The 23,716-nt window shown below is 44.4% G+C and overlaps 1 protein-coding gene across 1 annotated transcript; it reads left to right on the top strand.

The window, feature by feature from the left end:
* Nucleotides 1-3,651: 3,651 nt before the first annotated feature.
* Nucleotides 3,652-9,844, top strand: LOC120060298 (protein CLN8-like). The gene is made up of 3 exons (XM_039009491.1): nucleotides 3,652-3,758; nucleotides 4,365-5,020; nucleotides 8,396-9,844. The coding sequence occupies exons 2-3, from the start codon at nucleotides 4,466-4,468 to the stop codon at nucleotides 8,708-8,710; spliced, it is 870 nt and encodes a 289-aa protein (XP_038865419.1). The 5' UTR covers nucleotides 3,652-3,758; nucleotides 4,365-4,465; the 3' UTR covers nucleotides 8,711-9,844.
* Nucleotides 9,845-23,716: the final 13,872 nt, after the last annotated feature.

Here is a 23,716-nt window from a genome sequence, read left to right as displayed (position 1 = left end):
TCTACAGTACAATTTCCAGTTGGATTCCATCCAGACAACCCTCAATACTCATAGAAGCATTATGAATGGTGACATGGCCTAAGGTATGACAAGTAGCCCAGGCAGAGAGCTAGCAACTCAGATTGAAAGCTCAGATTCAATCTAACCACAATGGCTTTAGCAGCATATTCATGCATAACTTAGATTTTTTTTCAATTCTTTATATGTCTGTGTGATGAGTGTTTGAAAGGTCGAGGAAATAAAAAGTGGAATACAAAAATGTACAAGGAGGATCGGAGGAGTTATAGTGGATGTTCAGTATTGAAAAGCATGCTGCATATGTTTTACTACCATTCCATTTATGAGAAGAATTCGTTCTGTGCTCTGCATTTGAATTACTCATTATAGAGTTACATTTTATACATACCACTACCAGTGCCATTTATAGAATAACAAATTGTGCCATATTCTAAAATCGTATTCTCAATCCTGCCACAGACAACCATTGGTTCTCTACTGTTGGTTAACCTTAGTCCAGATCTATTTAGGGTAAACTGCCTACATGTGTTGTACCTGTAAGTATAACAGTGCCAATTTAGTCCATTAGATGGCGCCCAAGTTCTTTTTTTCAGTTATTAATGTATAATTATTTTTAACATGGGATTTATAATATTGTTTTCCCTTGATTTATTACACCATATCCTTTCCATGCCCACATATTATTTCCACTGTATGTCCAAATGGGTAACCCTTGCAGAACACACACAACCAGACAGTTCTAGTCATTCAGCTATAACCAGCCAAACAATGAGACCCTGTGTTTTTCCAGGCTTTAATCAAATCAAGTCAAATGTCTATGGGACATAGTGTCAGCTGGTGTGGTTGAGGGTATAAAATGACTGCTCATTGGGTATGAATTCAGAAGGAAACAATGTCTCTGGTAAATGTGGCATGTAGTTTGTTTTACATTTGATTTATTTTGTCATCTTCATTTTGACTATAATTAAAACAGTCTGAAACTGATACCACAGATTAAAGTAGTATTTTGTTTAGTTTCATTCTAATGAAGGCAGCAGAAAAATAACTGCAATATTCTTTAAGCAAATGTAGAACCCCCACCTACTGTACTTTACCTCTTTCCCCAACATGTTTCATCGGCGACTAGGACAGTTCCTCTTCATCGATGGCCACACTACTGGTTTGGCCTTGTTTTGTCTATCTGCTTTGGAACACTACTATTTATGAGGGGTCTTTTTCTTGGCAATATCGTGGAGAAAACACGAAGATGACACACTGATACACCACTTCCTGGATCTCGGAAAGTGAAATGACTAGACAAATTCAAAAGGTAGTTATTTAGCTAAACTATTTTCATCTCTTGTATATCATATCTATAGTGAGGATGAATATAATGCCAAATATTATTTATTTGTAAAGAAATATATATAATAAATATATTAATATATGATATATGCCTCATTGAAACAATTTTTTGGGCTTTTACTTGTGTTTTGTTATCAATTTGTTACTTTGTTCGGGTTATTTTGATAAACTGTTGTGATAGCATGCAAAATACTGATACTGAATGTATGATTTGTTTATTCATTGTCTTTTTGTATTGACACTGTTACATTGATATTTGTATTTATTCACCTGTTCAGCAAAGATGCATTTATATGTTTTATATGTTGAAATGTTTACTGATTTTGTTGTTGTTCTTTTTTTTAATCTCTGTTATTTTAAACACATCACAACTGCATTTATTTTTTTTACAAACATTTTACAAATTAACACTTTGAAGATTTTGCCTCTTAAAAGTAGTTTAATCATTGCTGATATCATCTGATGTAAATACTTCTGCAATTAATTTTTTGATGAAAAACATTTAAAAGTTTGAGAGGGACTGGGTGGTGTCTCATTATTTGCTTTTCTTTACTCCATTTAAACTAGTAAATAGGCTGTGGCAGTGCAATTCAATAATTCACTAATTACTGATCTATATGACAACAATACCTCAAACATTGCAGATGAGATGCCACCACATGATTTAGGGATTAATAACATGATGTTCTCAGGGCCAATAGAAACACAGTAATACACTTGCCTGAGTAGTGTTGACCAATAGGAGAGCAGGGAAACTCATAGGGTGGGACTTCCTGTTTTCTTGCCAGGGCCAATAGAAACACAGTAATACACTTGCCTGAGTAGTGTTGACCAATAGGAGAGCAGGGAAACTCATAGGGTGGGACTTCCTGTTTTCCTGCCAGGGCCAATAGAAACACAGCAATACACTTGCCTGAGTAGTGTTGACCAATAGGAGAGCAGGGAAACTCATAGGGTGGGATTTTCAGTTTTCTTGCTAGCGACCAAATTGATCCCAGTGGCTGCACTGCATGGGGGATATGCCATTGCAGATTAGGAGACAGCAGCTGGCAATGAATTATTGGGTCAAACTACAGGGACATGGGGTGTCTCATCCTGCGAAAGGGATTTTACATGCATGCTGGGAACATGAGCGAAGACAGAATACGAGTTTTGGGTGGGTGGGTAAAACCCAGACGAAGGAGATGGGACTGTATGGAAGGGAGTTTAGTCCAACGGTAGCTATTCCTGTAAATCCACCATGGCTACTCCCGCCTCCAGTAGTTGATCTAGAAGTATTGGAGAGACTACAGAACGATAGGGAGGGTGTTGATCCATCTGAATTGTTTAAGAGACGTCTGGATACTGTGTATCAGGATTTTGTGGCCATTTACACAGATGGTTTGAAAGATCCAAGTACAGGATGTTCTGGGTCAGCATTTGTAGAGCAGGAATGTGGGGTGGCAGTCAGGAAACGTATTACAGATCATCTGGCTGTATATACGGCAGAGCTGATGGCCATACTATTGGCCTTGCAGTGGGTGGAGGAAGTCAAGCCAGACAGAGAAGTTATTTGCTCTGATTCATGTGCAGTGTTGATGAGTCTACAGTCATTTACTTCACATAGCAGATAATACCTGCTTTATGAGGTGCTACAGGATTAGGCAGATGGGTATACAGATAAGATGTACATGGGTCCCAGCATATGTGAGGGTGGAGGGGAACGAGGCTGTTGATGTACTGGCTCAACAAGCACTTAGTAGCGGGGATGTTGATGTTGTAGTTTCCATGAGCAAGGCAGAGGGAAAAAGCCTGATATGGACAGTGATGGTGCAGTGGAATAGAGATACTAAGGGCAGGCATTTATTTCAAGTACAGAGGAAAGTCGTGGAGGTGAGGACGGCAGGAAGGAACAGAAGAAAGGAGGCTATTTTTTCAAGATTAAGGGTGGGACACAGCCGGTTGAATAAAACCTTAAATGTGATAGGAAAGCATCCAACAGGAAAGTGTGATTATTGTCAGGAAACAGAGACAGTGGAGCATGTACTGACACAGTGTGGACAGTATCAGAGGGAAAGAGAGAGGCTGAGATCTAGTATGAGGGAGAAGGGGATACAGGAAATTAGTTTAAAGAGTATATTGAGTAGAACATCATTAGATATAGTCTCAAATATTTTGTTATATTTTTTAAGAGCAACGGGGCTGACAGGTAGAATTTAGTTTCTCCCTGTCTTTGGCCAACACTCTAGTACAGTAGGTGGCGGTAATGCAGCATAACGTTGGATGACAACCGCCGATAAACCCCACCGAAGAAGAAGAAGAAGCCCAAATTGATAACAAACCCGCTGCTGATCGGATGGAATATCTTTGATTTCACAGTAGTACACACTGATGTTTGCCAATAATGAACAAATAAGGTAACACATTCTTATGCTTTGTAGGACAAAAAATACTTATTGCTACAATGGCGATGACTAGCCACAAACAGCTGTTTGTTTTGTGTCAGTACATTCTGTTCTGATACAGTTGAGAAACAGCCTGCAACAATGTTGCAGCTAAGGTATCGCAATTGTGCCTGAGTGGAACAATGTTACAGTCAACAGAGTGTAAACAATGTTGTAATGTTTCAGATTCTAGTAAACTGGCCTCCTTTTTTCGCTACCATCTAACAACGTATCTAACTGATTTAGCCACGTTGTTGCATTTATCAGATTTAATTTAATTTGACACACCATGGTCAGACGAATTTCCTTGGGCAAAAAAGGTGCCCGATATCTTATGTTATCGTCTGTCAAACGAAATAAGATGTGAAGTCACTCACTTCTCCCGTCTTGTGCCTCGGTGTTATTTCAAACAGACGGTAGTTAATACACCGACATCACTTATCTTGGGTCAACAATAACTGATCATGTTTTTGGCTACATATAGAGAGTCATTTTCAAACGCCATCTAGCAAATGTTGACATGTCATAACTATTTTATGAACATTGACCAATGTGTTTTGGCTTTAATTCCTGTTGCAGGGTGGTTGATGACTAACCCATGAGATCTTTCAGTGATCACAGGGTCACTCAACTCTGTGAGACCTTCAACAGACATAATCCATCCACTCACACAAACCAACATGATCTCCGAGCAGGCCAGCACCCTGCCGGCATTCAAGGGCCCCGGCGACCCCAGTCCGGGCTACTTCTCCTGGGGCCTTCGCTTCCAGGTCATCGGCCTGGGCTTTGCCTTCTACACGGCCGTGTTCCTCCTCTCCCACCTGGTGTCCATGGCTCTCTCCCAGACCTACCGCTCTCTGCTGGCTAAGGAGAAGGTGTTCTGGAACCTGGCGACCACACGGGCCGCGTTTGGCCTCCAGAGCACGGTGGCGGGCCTACGGGCGCTGACCGAGGAGTCGGCCGTGTCCAGGGACAGGGTCAGAGGTCAGGAGGACTGGTCTTGGTTCACTGTGCTCACAGCCACAGGCTTCTTTCTGTTTGAGAATGTGGCGCTGCATGCCTCCAGTGTGGTGTTCAGGGCTTTCGACCTTCCCCTGGCCGCCCATCATTTCTTTGCCCTGTCAGGGTTTGCTGGGGCGGTGGTCTGGGACTCACTAGGACATTACCTGCCCATGGTCACTCTGCTGCTGGAGATGAGCACACCCTTCACCTGCATCTCCTGGATGTTACTAAAGGTAAAGGAGTGTTTGTGTCTGTCTGGTGCCTTTCATCATATTCTCTATACAGTATGTTACTGTTTTGTTGATTGACTCCATTTGTGACACTGTCCTGTAAGTTTATTCATTTTTTTATAGTTCAGTTGTTTTACTGGTGGGCTAGACATAAAAAGCACAGATGGATTTCAATTCCCCTTTTCTGTTTACATACTCAACACTGAGACCAGCACCTTGACATGATTTGCAACGATGATGAATGTACAGATGGCCATTTTGAGAAAGGGGAATTTCTAGGCAAAAATAGACCCAAGTCGGCCTCCCGAGCGGCGCAGTGGTCTAAGGCACTGCTAGCTGTGTCATTAGAGATTCTGGGTTCGAGTCCAGGCTCTGTCGCAGCTGGCCGCGACCTGGAGACTCATGGGGTGGCGCACAATTGGCCCAGCGTCGTCCGGGTTAGGGGAGGGTTTGACCGGCAGGAATGTCCTTGTCCCATCGCGCACTAGCGACTCCTGTGGTGGGCCGGGTGCAGTGCACGCTGACACGGTGGCCAGGTGTAGCACATCGGTGCGGCTGCCTTCTGGGTTAAGTGAGCATTGTGTCAAGAAGCAGTACAGCTTGGTTGGGTTGTGTTTCGGAGGCTCTCGACCTTTGCCTCTCCCGTGTCCTTATGGGAGTTGCAGCGATGAGACAAGACTGTAACTACTAATTGGGGAGAAAAAAGGAGTAAAAAAAATATCAAAATAGACAAAAGTCACATGAGATTTCACGTCACTTCAGAAAGTATTCTCAAAGTGGGATTAAAATGGATTTAATTGTAACTTTTGGTCAACGGTCTACAAAAAATACTCGTAATGTCAGTGGAAGAAAAGTTCTAAGATTTATGAAAAATTTAAACTCAGCAAAAAAAGAAACATCCCTTTTTCAGGACCCTGTCTTTCAAAGATAATTCGTAAAAATCCAAATAACTTCACAGATCTTCATTGTAAAGGGTTTAAACACTGTTTCCCATGCTTGTTCAATGAACCATAAACAATGAATTAACTGTGGAACGGTCGTTAAGACACTAACAGCTTACAGACGGTAGGCAATTAAGGTCACAGTTATGAAAACTTACGACACTAAAGAGGTATTTCTACTGACTCTGAAAAACACAAAAAGAAAGATGCCCAGGGTCCCTGCTCATCTGTGTGAACGTACCTTAGGCATGCTGCAAGGAGGAATGATGACTGCAGATGTGGCCAGGGCAATAAATTGCAATGTCCGTACTGTGAGACGCCTAAGAAAGCGCTACAGGACAGACAGCTTATCGTCCTCGCAGTGGCAGACCACGTGTATCAACACCTGCACAGGATCGGTACATCTGAACATAACACCTGCAGGACAGGTACAGGATGGCAACAACAACTGCCCGAGTTACACCAGGAACGCACAATCCCTCCATCAGTGCTCAGACTGTCCATAATAGGATGAGAGAGGCTGGACTGAGGGCTTGTAGGCCTGTTGTAAGGCAGGTCCTCACCAGACATCACCGGCAACAACGTCGCGCCTATGTGTACAAAACCACCGTCGCTGGACCAGACAGGACTGTCAAAAAGTGCTCTTCACTGACGAGTTGCAGTTTTGTCTCACATTTATCGACGAAGGAATGAGCGTTACACCGAGGCCTGTACTCTGGAGCGGGATTGATTTGGAGGTGGAGGGTCCGTCATGGTCTGGGGCGGTGTGTCACAGCATCATCGGACTGAGCTTGTTGAGATTGCAGGCAATCTCAACGCTGTGCGTTACAGGGAAGACATCCTCCTCCCTCATGTGGTACCCTTCCTGCAGGCTCATCCTGACATGACCCTCCAGCATGACAATGCCACCAGCCATACTGCTCGCTCTGTGTGTGAATTCCTGCAAGACCGGAATGTCAGTGTTCTGCCATGGCCAGCGAAGAGCCTGGATCTCAATCCCATTGAGCACGTCTGGAACCTGTTGGATCGGAGAGTGAGGGCTAGGGCCATTCCCCCCCAGAAATGTCCGGGAACTTGCAGGTACCTTGGTGGAAGAGTGGGGTAACATCTCACAGCAAGAACTGGCAAATCTGGTGCAGTCCATGAGGAGGAAATGCACTGCAGTACTTAATGCAGCTGGTGGCCACACCAGATACTGACTGTTACTTTTGATTTTGACCCCCCCCCCCCCCCCTTTGTTCAGGGACACATTATTCCATTTCTGTTAGTCACATGTCTGTGGAACTTGTTCAGTTTATGTCTCAGTTGTTGAATCTTATGTTCATACAAATATTTACACATGTTAAGTTTGCTGGGAAAAAAACGCAGTTGACAGTGAGAGGACGTTTCTTTTTTTGCTAAGTTTATATAAAATAAAACACTCATATATTTTGATAAGAAAGATTGCCATAGATTTTCAAGCCTAGTTTAAGTCAAAATTGTAACTAGGCCACTCAGAAATATTCAATATCATCTTGGTAAGCAACTCCAATGTAGATTTGGCCTTGTGTTTTAGGTTATTGTCCTGCTGAAAGGTGAATTTGTCTCCCAGTGTCTGTGGGAAAGCAGATTGAACCAGGTTTTCCTCTTAAGATTTTGCCTGTGCTTAGCTGTATTGTTTATTTTTATCAACAAAAAAAACTCCCTAGTCCGTGCCGATGAGAAGCACATGTTGCAAACAGGATGCATGTTTTGGAATATTTTTATTCTGTACAGTCTTCACTTTTTTTTCTCTGTCATTTAGGTTAGTATTGTGGACTAACTACAATGTTGCTGAGCCATCCTCACTTTTCTCACAACTATTAAACTCTGTAACTGTTTTAAAATCCTCATTGGCCACATGGTGAAATCCCTTATCAGTTTCCTTCCTCTCCGGCGACTGAGTCAGGAAGGACGCCTGTATCATGTATCTTTGTATTCCCTGAGTTTGATACACCATCCAAAGCCTGATTTAATAACTTCACCGTGCTCAAATTAATATTCAGTGTCAGATTTTATTTTTACACAACTACCAGTAGTTACCCTTCTTTATGAGACATTGGGAAACCTTCCTGGTCTTTGATTGAATCTGTGCCTGAAATTCACTACTTGATTGAGGGACCTTAAAATTATCTGTATGTGTGGAGTACAGAGATGTGGTAGTCATTTCAAAATCATGTTAACAACTATTATTGAACACAGAATGAGTAGATGCCACTTATTATGTGAATGTTTACTCCTGGACTTATTTAGGCTTCCCATAACAAAGGTTGACTCCAGACATTTAAGTTTTACGTTTTTTTATTAATGACTTTCCGAAGGCACTGTACATTGTTATAGATGACGACGACCCCAAACACTGTGACAGTCTTTATCCCCTGCCCAATCCGTACAAGTATCTGTTTTCTCTCCCCTCCAGGCAGGCTGGGCGAGGACGCTATTCTGGAAGGCCAACCAGTGGGTGATGATCCACATGTTCCACTGCCGCATGGTGCTCACGTACTACATGTGGTGGGTGAGCTGGAGCCACTGGGGGGAGATGAACATGTACGTGGCTCTGCCCCAGCGCATCCTCTTCTACACTGGCCTGGGCATGCTCACAGTGATCATCAACCCCATCTGGACGCACAAGAAGACCATGCAGCTCCTCAACCCTGTCGACTGGAACTTCAGCAACAAGCCGCCGCCCAATGGCCCCAGTGGGGAGCAGAAGGAGAAAACTCATGAGAGATAAACAAGCCAAGAACTGTGAACCTGTTTGGAGAGTTATGGGGCTCTTTTACTATGCTTGTAAAGGAGAGGAAGGGTGATTCATTTCTCACAAACTCTTTAGCTTTTAGTGCTTGAGATGTTTTGAAGATTTCAAGTTGAACTAAACTACTGTTTTTTGAAAGGTTTTCAGTACAGGTTTTAGGTCTGCTGTGTCTCTACAAGATGGGGATGAAAGGGCTTCTTGCTCTTGGACTTTAGAACCTAGCTGGGTTCTGAAAGGAGATGTCACTGACGACAAGAAATCATCTCACAGTATTATTGTCTTTGCTTGACTTTGGTTATAATTTGCTGTTTTGATTAGTGTTGTTTTATTGCGAAGGAGTGCAGATGAGAAAGGTATATTATTGTTCTGTTTACTTTGTTCAGCTTCCAGCATGAAGGTGTGAATGTGTTAGTTAACCTCTCTGGAATGGGGTGTTGCCTGGTTTGAAGTGCCCTGAGGCACCAGTGGTATTTGCACTTACAGGCACAGTGTGTGGTCACTCAACCACTGTGCTGAGTACAGATAGGTCCATGAGGCAGCAGATTTACTGGTTGAGAACAAACACAGTGATAGACTGGAGACTGGGTCATTGGTTCTGGCAGATCACACGTCATTGGAAGGAAAGCAACTTTGTTCTGTATCATACAAAATGCTTCCTGACTTGCTTGAGATTAGACTGTAATGTGTGCCGGTAGAGTTGCATGCTCTAATTTAATCTTTATCAATGCATCTCATCTTGTAGAAATTGTTCCTGTGCTCTGTGGCTGTCAGTGTAGTATCTTTGAAAGTGGGGTTGACTTGACGCACGTAGACTGTAATACTAAGACAGTGGATGGATGCTAAGGGAGCTACCAGAAGCATTACTGTTTTCAAAGGAGCAACTGTAGGGAGTAGACTAATAACAAGCACCACCGTGCAGGCCAAACAGACAGTCATGTTGCTTCCCTTTGTAACGTAACTAGTCTCTACCACTGATCTGCCTGAAAATGAAGTTAGGGGTTAATACTTTATGGGTAATCTCTTTAGTCTCCTTTATGTTACCTATCTCATTGGACCTTCTGTATGCCTGCAAATTAGTTTCAGTGGACAATTAAATCAGGTTGAGTCATGTGAGACGGAGTGAGTGAGTTTGAACCCTTATCCTGGTCATTTGTGTACAAATATGTATTTCATGAATATTCTTATGGAAAACTCAGTCCTGCAGTCTAGCATTGAGTTCTTTGGAGTCAACTCACCCACATTGAGCTGCTTCCAGAACGCCCTACTTGTATCTCACAAAGGCTCTTTTGTGTAAAAATGTATTTTTTTACAAATCGGTATTACGTTAGTCACAGATCCTAGAACTAAGGCCCCCTATAGGTTATAAATGATAAAGTATAATAAGTAATCACATGGGAAAACCTCAACAACATCCATGACAGTATTTTAAGTCTTAATAGCTGACGTCAGAGACTCAGACGGCCAAGACGGTAAAGCCCACACTGAGAAAAAGGGGCCATAGGTATTTATTTTATATATTTTTTTAACCAAAAATTATTCAAATTGATGCAGGACTGAGGGCCTTTATTAAAAACATAATTAACCTTAACTTTACTAGTTTGACTAATATTTTGAATTCAGGATTTATTATTACCGTTATGAATTAAGCCTTGTTGTTCGTTCAAAACATTTGACAGTGGTACTCATGACACCATGGTGATATGTGACATTGGTCCTTAATGGGAAGATGACTACTTATCAAGGGTGACAAGTCATTGTGGCACAGTTCCATTTGTTTCACTAGTTCTTTCCTCTAGGTCCTAGCCTATGACCTAGACCTTCGGTGTTCTTTATGGTTTCTAGACCTGATGCAAATATGTATGTTATGTTTTTCCACCCAATTCTTTTCAACTTCAATTTAAACTATTAAAACTTTTCTGAACTAAAATTGGCACAGTGTTGGATTTCCTTATTTAAATAGCTGTTACATTTCTCCTCAAGAAACCATTATGTGATGCATACTGACACATTGGTACTGTCAGACTGTCAGAGTATTCACTATAACTTGAAATGCCAATAAAACCTTTAACATCAACAGTATCTTGTAGTTTAGTAGAAAATGTATTTTATTTCTGCCTGAACTTCTCACCTACAAACACCTCGTTATGTCATGCAACATGGCCCACAGTTGGTCCCTCTATCGGAGACTAGCTTCCTGAAATAAGGATTGTTATGAAAACTATTGATACCGCTGATCAATTCTGTGCATAACACTTGATGCAGTATGTTATTCCTCTGCTAGAAATGTCAATATTAAAACATCTAATACACAAGTCAGATGCATTTTACCATCACATTTAACCTTATGCTAATTATCAGTGCTGGTCCCTAGATGAGCATTACACTACACAATAATAAAGAGTTTACAATGTATCACGTTGATCATCTGTTAGTGAATTTTTGCATGTAATTCTCAAACTTGAACTTTTCCATCAGTTCTGTTAAAAGTGTCAGATGTAATCTATCTTTATTCTGTCATGTCCCAATGTCTGGAGTGACATCAGAGTGACCCACAGCACTCTGAGCCACTCCACGGCTTCTCCTTTCAATCCTCTTTCGGGCGGCGTTCGGCGGTCGACGTCGCCGGCCTTCTAGCCGTCGCCGATCCACCTTTCATTTTCCATTGGTTTTGTCTTGTCTTCCCTCACACCTGATTTCAATTCCGTCAATTACATGTTGTGTATTTAACCCTCTGTTTCCCCCATGTCCTTGTCCGGAATTGTTTCTTGTAGTGCTTGTGTACGTTATGCTGGTGGTTACCGGGTTTTGTTTGACCCATTCATTGATTGTTCTGTTTATGGTGTTTTTTATGTTTATTAAACGATTTCTCTGCCACCAGTACGCACCCCGTTACAGTTGTTGAATATGCAATTTAAGAGAGAGGCCGTCATCAATTAAAATTCCAAGATATTTATGAGGTTACAGTCTCAATCTCATTGCCCTGACAGGTAGTAATAGGTGAAAGGTTCAGAGATCTATTTCTTGCTTTAGAAAACACCATTAGTTTAGTCAGTATTAAGGATACGCTTCAATTGACACAAGGTATGTTGAACAGTATAAAAAGCAGTTTGCAAGTTCTGGAAAGCTTTTGTGAGAGACGAGGCACAACAATAAATAACAGTATCATCAGCATAAAAATTAATAAATGATGTATTTAAATAGTGAATAAGAGGGGACCAAGTACAGAGCCCTGGGGCACACCATTACAGACAGACAATTTAACAGACATGAGCCCATAACATTGAGTGCACTGAGTTCTATCAGACAGATAGTTAGCAAACCATGCAACTGCATGTTCCGAAAGACCTACACTCGACAATCTCTGCCTCAGTATAGCATGATCAGCTGTATCAAAAGCCTTAGAAAGATCAATAAAAAGTGAGACACAGTGCTGTGTCAAGGGCTTCAGTGATATCATTTAAAACTTTCATGGCTGCTGTAATTGTGCTATGCTTCTTCCTGAAGCCCGATTGGTACATTGATAAAATAGAGTTAGTATATAAAAACAATTTTGCTGTTCACTCACAAGGGTTTCAAGTATTTTCACCAGGGGTGACAGCTTTGAGATTGGCCTATAATTATTTAAAAGAGTTGGAACTCCCCCTTTTAAGTGGTAGGACAAATGCTGATTTCCAGATGTTTGGAATTTCATTACAGTCCAGGGTTAGATTGAACAGATATGTAAGTGGTTCGGCTATGAAATCAGCTGCCAGATTTAAAAAGCAGAGATCAAGAAGATCAGAACCTGCCGGCTTTCTCTGATCTAAGGATTTCAGGGCTTTATGTACCTCCTGCACTGAGAATGGCAAAAAGCTAAAAGTTTGATCAGCTCACGCTGGTTCATCCACACAGGGTTGTACAGAAACAGAGGACACTGAATCAAACAGCCTACCAGATGATACAAAGTGCTCATTGAAACAATTCAGAATTTCAGTTTTGTCATATACAGCAACAGAGTCCTTCAAAACACATGACGGTAATTCCTTAACATTACTGTTACCAGACATAGACTTAATAGCCTTCCAAAACTTTCTAGGGTCATTCAGGTTATCAGTGGTAACAGACATAAAATATTCAGACTTGGCCTTCCTGAGAAGAAAAGAACACTTGTAACTGCCTAAAAATAAGCCAATCAGCATCACAACATGATTTCCTTGCTTTAGCCCAGGCTAAATTACAGTCGTGAATAATACAAGACAGCTCAGAAGAAAACCATGGATTATCCCGCCCTTGAACTCTGAACCTGTGGAATGGGGCATATTAGTTTACTATTTGGGAAAAAAACATCATGAAAGAATTTCCAGGCAGTTTCCACATCAGGAATAAGCTCAATCTGCTCCAGTCAAAATAAAACAAATCATGAAAGAAAGCCTGCTCATTAAAACATTTCAAATTTTTCTTACGAATAAAACGTGGGTTTGTTTTAGGAACCTTAGTATTTCTAACAGCAGCAACAGCACAATGGTCACTTAAATCATTACAAAAAACACCAACCACAGAATATTTATGTGGAACATTTATCAATATCAAATCAATCAGGGTAGATTTCTCTGGACATTTGAGATTTGGGCGAGTGGGTGAGTTAATCAACTGGGTAAGATTCATAGAATTACAAAACATTTAAGTCATCAGACACCGGCTTTAACCAACACCAGTTGAGATCACCAATCAAGATCATTTCACTGTAAAGAAGTTTAGACATAAGGTGCATCAGAGATGAAAATGCATCACCGAGAGCAGAGGGGGGTCTATAACAGCCAATCACAGTTATAGAGGGACCCTTTGAAACCTTAATATTCAAAGCAAGAAATTCCAACTGTTTACAAATAGTTTGACTTTGCCACAATTACAAGGAATTTAGTCTTTACATATATAGCCACACCCCCACCTTTCTTAACTCGATACACATTGTAACCATTTATACAAATCTCCTTATCAAGAACAGACTTTGAGCCAGGTTTCAGAAAACACAATTACATCAGCATCAGTTGATTTAGCCCAAATCCTAACCCCATCCATTTTTAACAACCATCTAATCTGAAGATGGTACATTTAAATGAAAAATACCAAAACCCGATCTAAATTAAGATTAAGGCTAATCTGAAGATGGTGCTGGCTAAAGCTAAAACTGGCGAGTGTAGAGAGTAGAGAGATATTGTTATCCACGTCGGCACCAACGATGTTAGGATGAAACAGTCAGAGGTCACCAAGCGCAACATAGCTTCAGCGTGTAAATCAGATAGAAAGATGTGTCGGCATCGAGTAATTGTCTCTGGTCCCCTCCCAATTAGGGGGAGTGATGAGCTCTACAGCAGAGTCTCACAACTCAATCGCTGGTTGAAAACTGTTTTCTGCCCCTCCCAAAAGATAGAATTTGTAGATAATTGGCCCTCTTTCTGGGACTCACCCACAAACAGGACCAAGCCTGGCCTGCTGAGTAGTGACGGACTCCATCCTAGCTGGAGGGGTGCTCTCATCTTATCTACCAACATAGACAGGGCTCTAACTCCTCTAGCTCCACAATGAAATAGGGTGCAGGCCAGGCAGCAGGCTGTTAGCCAGCCTGCCAGCTTAGTGGAGTCTGCCACTAGCATAGTCAGTGTAGTCAGCTCAGCTATCCCCATTGAGACTGTGTCTGTGCCTCGACCTAGGTTGGGCAAAACTAAACATGGCGGTGTTCGCATTAGCAATATCACTAGGATAAAGACCACCTCCATTCCTGCCATTATTGAAAGAGATCGTGATACCTCACATCTCAAAATAGGGCTACTTAATGTTAGATCCCTCACTTCAAAGGCAGTTATAGTCAATGAGCTAATCACTGATCATAATCTTGATGTGATTGGCCTGACTGAAACATGGCTTAAGCCTGATGATTTTACTGTGTTAAATGAGGCCTCACCTCCTGGTTACACTAGTGACCATATCCCCCGTGCATCCCGCAAAGGCGGAGGTGTTGCTAACATTTACGATAGCAAATTTCAATTTACAAAAAAAAAAAAAAAAGGCGTTTTTGTCTTTTGAGCTTCTAGTCATGAAATCTATGCAGCCTACTCAATCACTTTTTATAGCTACTGTTTACAGGCCTCCTGGGCCATATACAGCGTTCCTCACTGAGTTCCCTGAATTCCTATCGGACCTTGTAGTCATAGCAGATAATATTCAAATTTTTGGTGATTTTAATATTCACATGGAAAAGTCCACAGACCCACTCCAAAAGGCTTTCGGAGCTATCATTGACTCAGTGGGTTTTTTCCAACATGTCTCTGGACCTACTCACTGTCATACTCTGGACCTAGTTTTGTCCCATGGAATCAATGTTGTAGATCTTAATGTTTTTCCTCATAATCCTGGACTATCGGACCACCATTTTATTACGTTTGCAATCGCAACAAATAATCTGCTCAGACCCCAACCAAGGAGCATCAAAAGTCGTGCTATAAATTCTCAGACAACAAAAAGATTCCTTGATGCCCTTCCAGACTCCCTCTGCCTACCCAAGGACGTCAGAGGACAAAAATCAGTTAACCACCTAACTGAGGAACTCAATTTAACCTTGCACAATACCCTAGATGCAGTTGCACCCCTAAAAACTAAAAACATGTCATAAGAAACTAGCTCCCTGGTATACAGAAAATACCCGAGCTCTGAAGCAAGCTTCCAGAAAATTGGAACGGAAATGGCGCCACACCGAACTGGAAGTCTTCCGACTAGCTTGGAAAGACAGTACCGTGCAGTATCGAAGAGCCCTCACTGCTGCTCGATCATCCTATTTTTCCAACCTCAGGAGACACACAGTTTTGATCCGGAGATTCCCTTGCAGGGGACACTGAAGGTTGCTTCTTACAGATGTTTAGTTTGCCATCTGCCCACACCTTACTACCTGCCAAGTCATTCCCCAAAATCATGTGGACTCCCTCTACTGGCAACTGGGGTCTAACCCCAACATCTACATCACCCTCTACTAGACCACATTTTAGGGTAACTTCATGTAAAGGACAAGAGAATGGAACTAAACCCATACCACAACTGCCAGTATCAGACTCTTTAGAGAACGGCAAAACAGATTCCAGAATAAAAGAAACTAAAGCTCCAGTGTCTCTTAAGATCTTGATTGAAACATTTTGGTTGCCATTTACCAGGGACACTACACCATCTGAAATAAAGGCTGAAAAATCACAGCGGGAAGACTGAGAATCAAACTCAACTAGTGGCTGAAACAGCTCACCCTGGTGGTCAGAGGCTGTAACAGGACTTGCCATCACAGCAGGTTTAACTTGACCTGACTGTTTTGATTTAAGCAGAGGACAATCTTTCTTCCAATGTCCTTCAACTAAACAGTAGCGACAGGTATTAGCATTAACCGGTGCTTTAAGTCCTCCAGACCCAAACTTCTGCTGAGGCCTTTGGAAAGAAGCTCCAAAAAAAGGTGACCTATTCCTAGGAGTAAAGTTATTTTTATGGTACATGTCACTGTTTGACTCAAAATGGCTTTTATGTGTTAGCCTGTACTCATCTGCAAGGATTGCTGCATCACTTGGAGACTTAACTTTACGTTCATTCATGTATGTAGCAACCTGGTCAGAAACAGAATTTTTGAACTGTTCAAACACAATCAAATTAGACAGACCCTCAAAAGTACTAACTTCAGAAGCTGTACACCAACGATTATATGCAGAAGTCAAATCACGAACAAACTCAGAATAGGTTTGTGAATCTAACTTTTTCCTGTAACGAAAACGTTGACGATATGCCTCTGGCACAAGCTCGTAGACCTTCAGAACTGCTGATTTAACTTTAGCAAAAACTTTACTGTCAGCTACACTCAGTGCTGCAAAAGCCTCACGTGCTTTACCTGCAAGTACACATTGCAACAACATAGTCATGTCCAAATCTGACCAAGCTCTAGCGTCCGCAATACGCTCAAATATATTAAAGTATGTGTCTGGATCTGACTCATCAAATTTAGGCAACAAACGAAGATTCTGTGAAACATCAAACTGTGGTAGTCTTTCTGGTCCATTAGCATTTCTCAATCGCTCTATCTCTAACTGCATTTGCAACAGCTCTCTCTGCTGCTCAAAAGTTAAAGGGCTAGACTGAAAACTTGCACCCTCACTACTAGCAGACTGACCGTCAAAAACACCCATTTCCCTAAGACCCTGCTTTAATCTAGTTGTTTTAACAGTCTCTTTAATTTTTTTATCAACAATCTCAATCTGATAATGTTCAGCAATTTCAATTAACTGCTCCTTAGTACACAACTCTAAGGCTACCTCGGAAGGAGCTTGAACAAAACTACTCAAAATGGAAGACATTTTCCTCAACCAATACAACTCTTACAAATGCTCCAAAAAAACACAACTCACCTGCTGTCAGTCTGGGTTCAAGGACAGGAGCCACACCCCACTATCCTCCAAAAACAACTAACTAACTGGCCCTGGTCTTCGTGCAGTCACATGTGGTGGGGTTTTATGCACACAAAACCAGTGGAGTGGAAAAGACAACCAGAAACTGGCGGCCCTCCCATAACCACGGAGGTGCTCCCGAGCCGATGTAGGGGAAAAGGGAAAGGGATGCTCTACCCACGTTCACTGCCACCTAAAACAAAAACACCACAAGCCTCCTATTGACACTCGCTGATAAGCCTGAACAGGAGAGGACTCCCACCTGAACAAAACCCAGAAAAACACAGAGTGAATTGCTTAGCTACCAAGCTAACTGAACCAAAAGAACACATGGCTCTCAACGCTCTCTTCAACAAAATTGGCCCAACCAAAACATCCCCTCAAACAAAAAAATGTGGCAATCTGAACTAAACCAACCCAAGTTAACTACTATCCAGGACGAGACCCCACTTGTCACAAGCCGGCTCATAGCCTGTGACAAAAATGAGGGGACACGAACAACAGGTATAGGCCAATTAAAAGTGTTCTTTATTATAAACAAAACTATTAACTTTAAACTAAGAAAAAGGAATGAGGTGTGGAAGTACCATAATGTAAGGTGTATGTAAAGTGCATGGATGCGTGAATATGTGTGTGTGAACATGACTGAGTGAAAACTATGCAACACTACAAAGGAACAAACAAAACAGGATCATACCTGGAGGAGCAGAGAGAGAGAGAGGTGATTAGTGAAGCAGTTTTATACCCTGATCCCAGGTGGCTCCAATCACTAACGACCCTCCTCTGCCTGCAGGAGGAACCGCCCCCTGCACTGCAGAGGAGGAGCCGTGACACCATCGATCACCACATTCTTTTGGAGAGATTGGAAACCCAAATTGGTCTACACGGACAAGTTCTGGCCTGGTTTAGATCTTATCTGTCGGAAAGATACCAGTTTGTCTCTGTGAATGGTTTGTCCTCTGACAAATCAACTGTACATTTCGGTGTTCCTCAAGGTTCCGTTTTAGGACCACTATTGTTTCCACTATATATTTTACCTCTTGGGGATGTCATTCAAAAACATAATGTTAACTTTCACTGCTATGTGGATGACACACAGCTGTACATTTCAATGAAACATGGTGAAGCCCCAAAATTGTCCTCGCTAGAAGCCTGTGTTTCAGACATAAGGAAGTGGATGGCTGCAAACTTTCTACTTTTAAACTCGGACAAAACAGAGATGCTTGTTCTAGGTCCCAAGAAACAAAGGGATCTTCTGTTGAATCTGACAATTAATCTTGATGGTTGTAAAGTCGTCTCAAATAAAACTGTGAAGGACCTCGGCGTTACTCTGGACCCTGATCTCACTTTTGACGAACATATCAAGACTGTTTCAAGGACAGCTTTTTTCCATCTATGTAACATTGCAAAAATCAGAAACTTTCTGTCGAAAAATGATGCAGAAAAATTAATCCATGCTTTTGTTACTTCTAGGTTAGACTACTGCAATGCTCTACTTTCCGGCTACCCGGGTAAAGCACTAAATAAACTGCAGTTAGTGCTAAATACGGCTGCTAGAATCCTGACTAGACCCAAAAAATTTGATCATATTACTCCAGTGCTAGCCTCCCTATACTGGCTTCCTGTTAAGGCAAGGGCTGATTTCAAGGTTTTACTGCTAACCTACAAAGCATTACATGGGCTTGCTCCTACCTATCTTTCTGATTTGGTCCTGCCATACATACCTACACGTACGCTACGGTCACAAGACGCAGGCCTCCTGATTGTCCCTAGAATTTCTAAGCAAACAGCTGGAGGCAGGGCTTTCTCCTATAGAGCTCCATTTTTATGGAATGGTCTGCCTACCCATATGAGAGAAGCAGACTGTCTCAACTTTTAAGTCTTTACTGAAGACTCATCTCTTCAGTGGGTCATATGATTGAGTGTAGTCTGGCCCAGGAGTGTGAAGGTGAACGGAAAGGCTCTGGAGCAACGAACCGCCCTTGCTGTCTCTGCCTGGCCGGTTCCCCTCTCTCCACTGGGATTCTCTGCCTCTAACCCTATTACAGGGGCTGAGTCACTGGCTTACTGGTGCTCTTTCATGCCGTCCCTAGGAGGGGTGCGTCACTTGAGTGGGTTGAGTCACTGACGTGATCTTCCTGTCTGGGTTGTGCCGTGGCGGAGATCTTTGTGGGCTATACTCGGCCTTGTCTCAGGATGGTAAGTTGGTGGTTGAAGATATCCCTCTAGTGGTGTGGGGGCTGTGCTTTGGCAAAGTGGGTGGGGTTATATCCTGCCTGTTTGGCCCTGTCCGGGGGTATCATCGGATGGGGCCACAGTGTCTCCTGACCCCTCCTGTCTCAGCCTCCAGTATTTATGCTGCAGTAGTTTATGTGTCGGGGGGCTAGGGTCAGTTTGTTATATCTGGAGTACTTCTCCTGTCTTATCTGGTGTCCTGTGTGAATTTAAGTATGCTCTCTCTAATTCTCTCTTTCTCTCTTTCTTTCTCTCTCTCGGAGGACCTGAGCCCTAGGACCATGCCTCAGGACTACCTGGCATGATGACCCCCTGCTGTCCCCAGTCCACCTGGCCGTGCTGCTGCTCCAGTTTCAACTGTTCTGCCTGCGGCTATGGAACCCTGACCTGTTCACCGGACGTGCTACCTGTCCCAGACCTGCTGTTTTCAACTCTCTAGAGACAGCAGGAGCGGTAGAGATACTCTTAATGATCGGCTATGAAAAGCCAACTGACATTTCCTCCTGAGGTGCTGACTTGCTGCACCCTCGACAACTACTGTGATTATTATTATTTGACCATGCTGGTCATCTATGAACATTTGAACATCTTGGCCATGTTCTGTTATAATCTCCACCCGGCACAGCCAGAAGAGGACTGGCCACCCCTCATAGCCTGGTTCCTCTCTAGGTTTCTTCCTAGGTTTTGGCCTTTCTAGGGAGTTTTTCCTAGCCACCATGCTTCTACACCTGCATTGCTTGCTGTTTGGGGTTTTAGGCTGGGTTTCTGTACAGCACTTTGAGATATCAGCTGATGTAAGAATGGCTATATAAATACATTTTATTTTATTAAAATCAGAGGGGGTTTGGAGACATTGCATATCAGGGCCAGGGTTAGGTTGCACGTTACCTGATATCAACAAAAGAAGAATAACTAGGCACCTCTGTTTAATAACCTTGCATGGCTTCTATTTTTTAAGAGACCTACTGCAAGCGAATTCTACAAGTGAGTTTCCAAACAATACATAGCAGTCATTTAAAACCATTAGACTTTGGTAGTGACACAAGTTCGTACTGTTCACATCATGCCGCAAATGCATCGGCACTTGGATGAGTGGACGGAGTGAAAAATAGCAAGTTCCCGCAGACAAAATGTCTAATGGACAGGAGAGCACATTGTCAGATGTCACGTTCCTGACCTGTTTTCCTTTGTCATGTATTTGTTTTAGTTGGTCAGGGCGTGAGTTGGGTGGGTTGGTCTAGGTTTGATTTTCTATGTTGGGATTTTGTGTTCGGCCTGGTATGATTCTCAATCAGAGACAGCTGTGAATCGTTGTCCCTGATTGAGAATCATACAAAGGCAGCCAGGGTTTCACTTGCGTTTTGTGGGTGTTTGTTCCTGTGTCAGTGTTTGGGCCACACAGGACTGTTTCAGGTTAGTCACGGTTGTTGGTTGTTGTATTTTGTAGTGTTTGTTGTTTTCCCATTAAAACATGAATACTTACCAATCCGCATCTTGGTCCGATCCATGCTCCTCCTCGTCTGAGGAGGAGAACGACTACGACAGCCGTTACAGAAACACCCACCATAACAGGACCAAGCGGATTGGAGAAGGAAGGCAAGAACAACAGCAATGGGGAAAAGAGGAATGGACTTGGGAGGAAATCCTAGACGGTAAAGGACCCTGGGCAGAGCCAGTGGAGTGTCGCCGCCCCAAAGCGGAGCTGGAGGCAGCGAAAGCGGAGAGGAGGTATTATGAGGCGAAAGCAAGGCAGAGCGGCTGGAAGCCCGAGAGGCTCACCCAAAAATTTCTTGGGGGGGGGGGGCTAAGAGGTAGTGGGCCGAGGGCAGGTAGGAGACCTGCGCCCACTTCCCAGGCTAACCGTGGAGAGCGGGAGTACGGGCAGACACCGTGTTACGCAGTAGAGCGCACGGTGTCTCCTGTACGTGTTCATAGCCCGGTGCGGGTTATTCCACCTCCCCACACTGGTAGGGCTAGATTGGGCATTGAGCCAAGTGCCATGAAGCCGGCTCTTCATATATGGCCTCCTGTACGTCTCCTTGGGCCGGCTTACATGGCACCAGCTTTACGCATGGTGTCCCCGGTTCGCCTACATAGCCCGGTGCGGGTTATTCCACCTCCCCGCACTGGTCGGGCGACGGGGAGCATTCAGCCAGGTAAGGTTGGGCAGGCTCAATGCTCAAGGGAGCCAGTACGCCTGCACGGTCCGGTATTTCCGGCGCCACCTCCCCGCCCCAGCCCAGTACCACCAGTGCCTACTCCACGCACCAGGCTTCCAGTGCGTTTCCAGAGCCCTGTTCCTCCTCCACGCACTTTCCCTGTGGTGCGTGTCTCCAGCCCAGTGCCTCCAGTTCCGGCACCACGCACCAAGCCTCCTGTGCGTCCTGAGAGCCCTGTACGCACTGTTCCTTCTCCCCGCACTCGCCCTGAGGTGCGTGCCCTCAGCCCGGTACCACCAGTTCCGGTACCACGCACCAGGCCTATAGTGCGCATCGAGAGTCCAGTGTGCCCTGTTCCTGCTCCCCGCACTAGCCTTGAGGTGCGTGTCTCCAGTCCGGTACCACCAGTTCCGGCACCACGCACCAGGCCTACTGTGCGCCTCAGCGGGTCAGAGTCGTCCGTCTGCCCAACACCGCCTGCACTGCTCGTCTGTCCAGCGCCGTCTGAGCCATCCGTCTGCCCAGCGCCGTCTGAGCCATCCGTCTGCCCAGCGCCGTCTGAGCCATCCGTCTGCCCAGCGCCGTCTGAGCCATCCGTCTGCCCAGCGCCGTCTGAGCCATCCGTCTGCCCAGCGCCGTCTGAGCCATCCGTCTGCCCAGCGCCGTCTGAGCCATCCGTCTGCCCAGCGCCGTCTGAGCCATCCGTCTGCCACGAGCCATTAGAGCCGCCCGTCTGTCCCGAGCCATTAGAGCCGTCCGTCAGTCAGGAGCCGCTACAGCCGTCCGTCAGTCAGGAGCTGCCAGAGACGCCAGCCAGTCAGGAGCTGCCAGAGACGCCAACCAGTCAGGAGCTGCCAGAGACGCCAGCCAGTCAGGAGCTGCCAGAGCCGCCAGCCAGTCAGGAGCTGCCAGAGCCGCCAGCCAGTCAGGAGCTGCCAGAGCCGCCAGCCAGTCAGGAGCTGCCAGAGCCGCCAGCCAGTCAGGAGCTGCCAGAGCCGCCAGCCAGTCAGGAGCTGCCAGAGCTGCCCTACAGTCATGAGCTGCCCTACAGTCATGAGCTGCCCTACAGTCATGAGCTGCCCTCCAGTCATGAGCTGCCCTCCAGTCATGAGCTGCCCTCCAGTCATGAGCTGCCCTCCAGTCATGAGCTGCCCTCCAGTCATGAGCTGCCCTCCAGTCCGGAGCTGCCACCCAGTCCGGAGCTGCCACTCAGTCCGGAGCTGCCGTCCCTCAGTCCGGAGCTGCCCCTTATCCTGGTGCTGCCCCTTAGTCCGGTGCTGCCCCTTAGTCCGGTGCTGCCCCTTAGTCAGGTGCTACCCCTCGGTCAGGTGCTACCCCTCGGTCAGGTGCTACCCCTCGGTCAGGTGCTACCCCTCAGTCAGGTGCTACCCCTCAGTCTGTTACTGCCCTTTGGAATAGTGGGATTGACATGGAGGGTGAATATTGGGAGGAGGCCACGGAAGCGGGGGTTGACTATGGTGGGGTGGGGACCACGACCAGCGCCAGAGCCGCCACCGTGGACAGACGCCCACCCAGACCCTCCCCTAGACTTTGTGCTGGTGCGCCCGGAGTTCGCACCTTAAGGGGGGGGTTCTGTCACGTTCCTGACCTGTTTTCCTTTGTCATGTATTTGTTTTAGTTGGTCAGGGCGTGAGTTGGGTGGGTTGGTCTAGGTTTGATTTTCTATGTTGGGATTTTGTGTTCGGCCTGGTATGATTCTCAATCAGAGACAGCTGTGAATCGTTGTCCCTGATTGAGAATCATACAAAGGCAGCCAGGGTTTCACTTGTGTTTTGTGGGTGTTTGTTCCTGTGTCAGTGTTTGGGCCACACAGGACTGTTTCAGGTTAGTCACGGTTGTTGGTTGTTGTATTTTGTAGTGTTTGTTGTTTTCCCATTAAAACATGAATACTTACCAATCCGCATCTTGGTCCGATCCATGCTCCTCCTCGTCTGAGGAGGAGAACGACTACGACAGCCGTTACATCAGATGTACTCACCCAGCGACAATGTTCGTTTTCTCCAGAGTTCAGTAAAGTCAGTGCACAAAGCAATACCACGAAAATTGTAATTTTCTTTGAGAGATGTAAGAAATAGAGGCCAAGGAAAGGTAAGGGGAGAGAAGGACAGTGTGTATGTATGAGT

This window comes from Salvelinus namaycush, chromosome 15, assembly GCF_016432855.1.
Source record: "Salvelinus namaycush isolate Seneca chromosome 15, SaNama_1.0, whole genome shotgun sequence".
Classification (NCBI taxonomy): Eukaryota; Metazoa; Chordata; class Actinopteri; order Salmoniformes; family Salmonidae; genus Salvelinus; species Salvelinus namaycush.
This window is presented reverse-complemented; position numbering and strand designations above follow the sequence as displayed.

Bases quoted from the DNA above. Each gene is read 5' to 3' on its own strand.
- LOC120060298 (XM_039009491.1), top strand. From the start codon at position 4,466: ATGATCTCCGAGCAGGCCAGCACCCTGCCGGCATTCAAGGGCCCCGGC. The intron at 5,021-8,395 runs GTAAAGGAGTGT...TCTCCCCTCCAG, and splicing joins TCTCCTGGATGTTACTAAAG to GCAGGCTGGGCGAGGACGCT.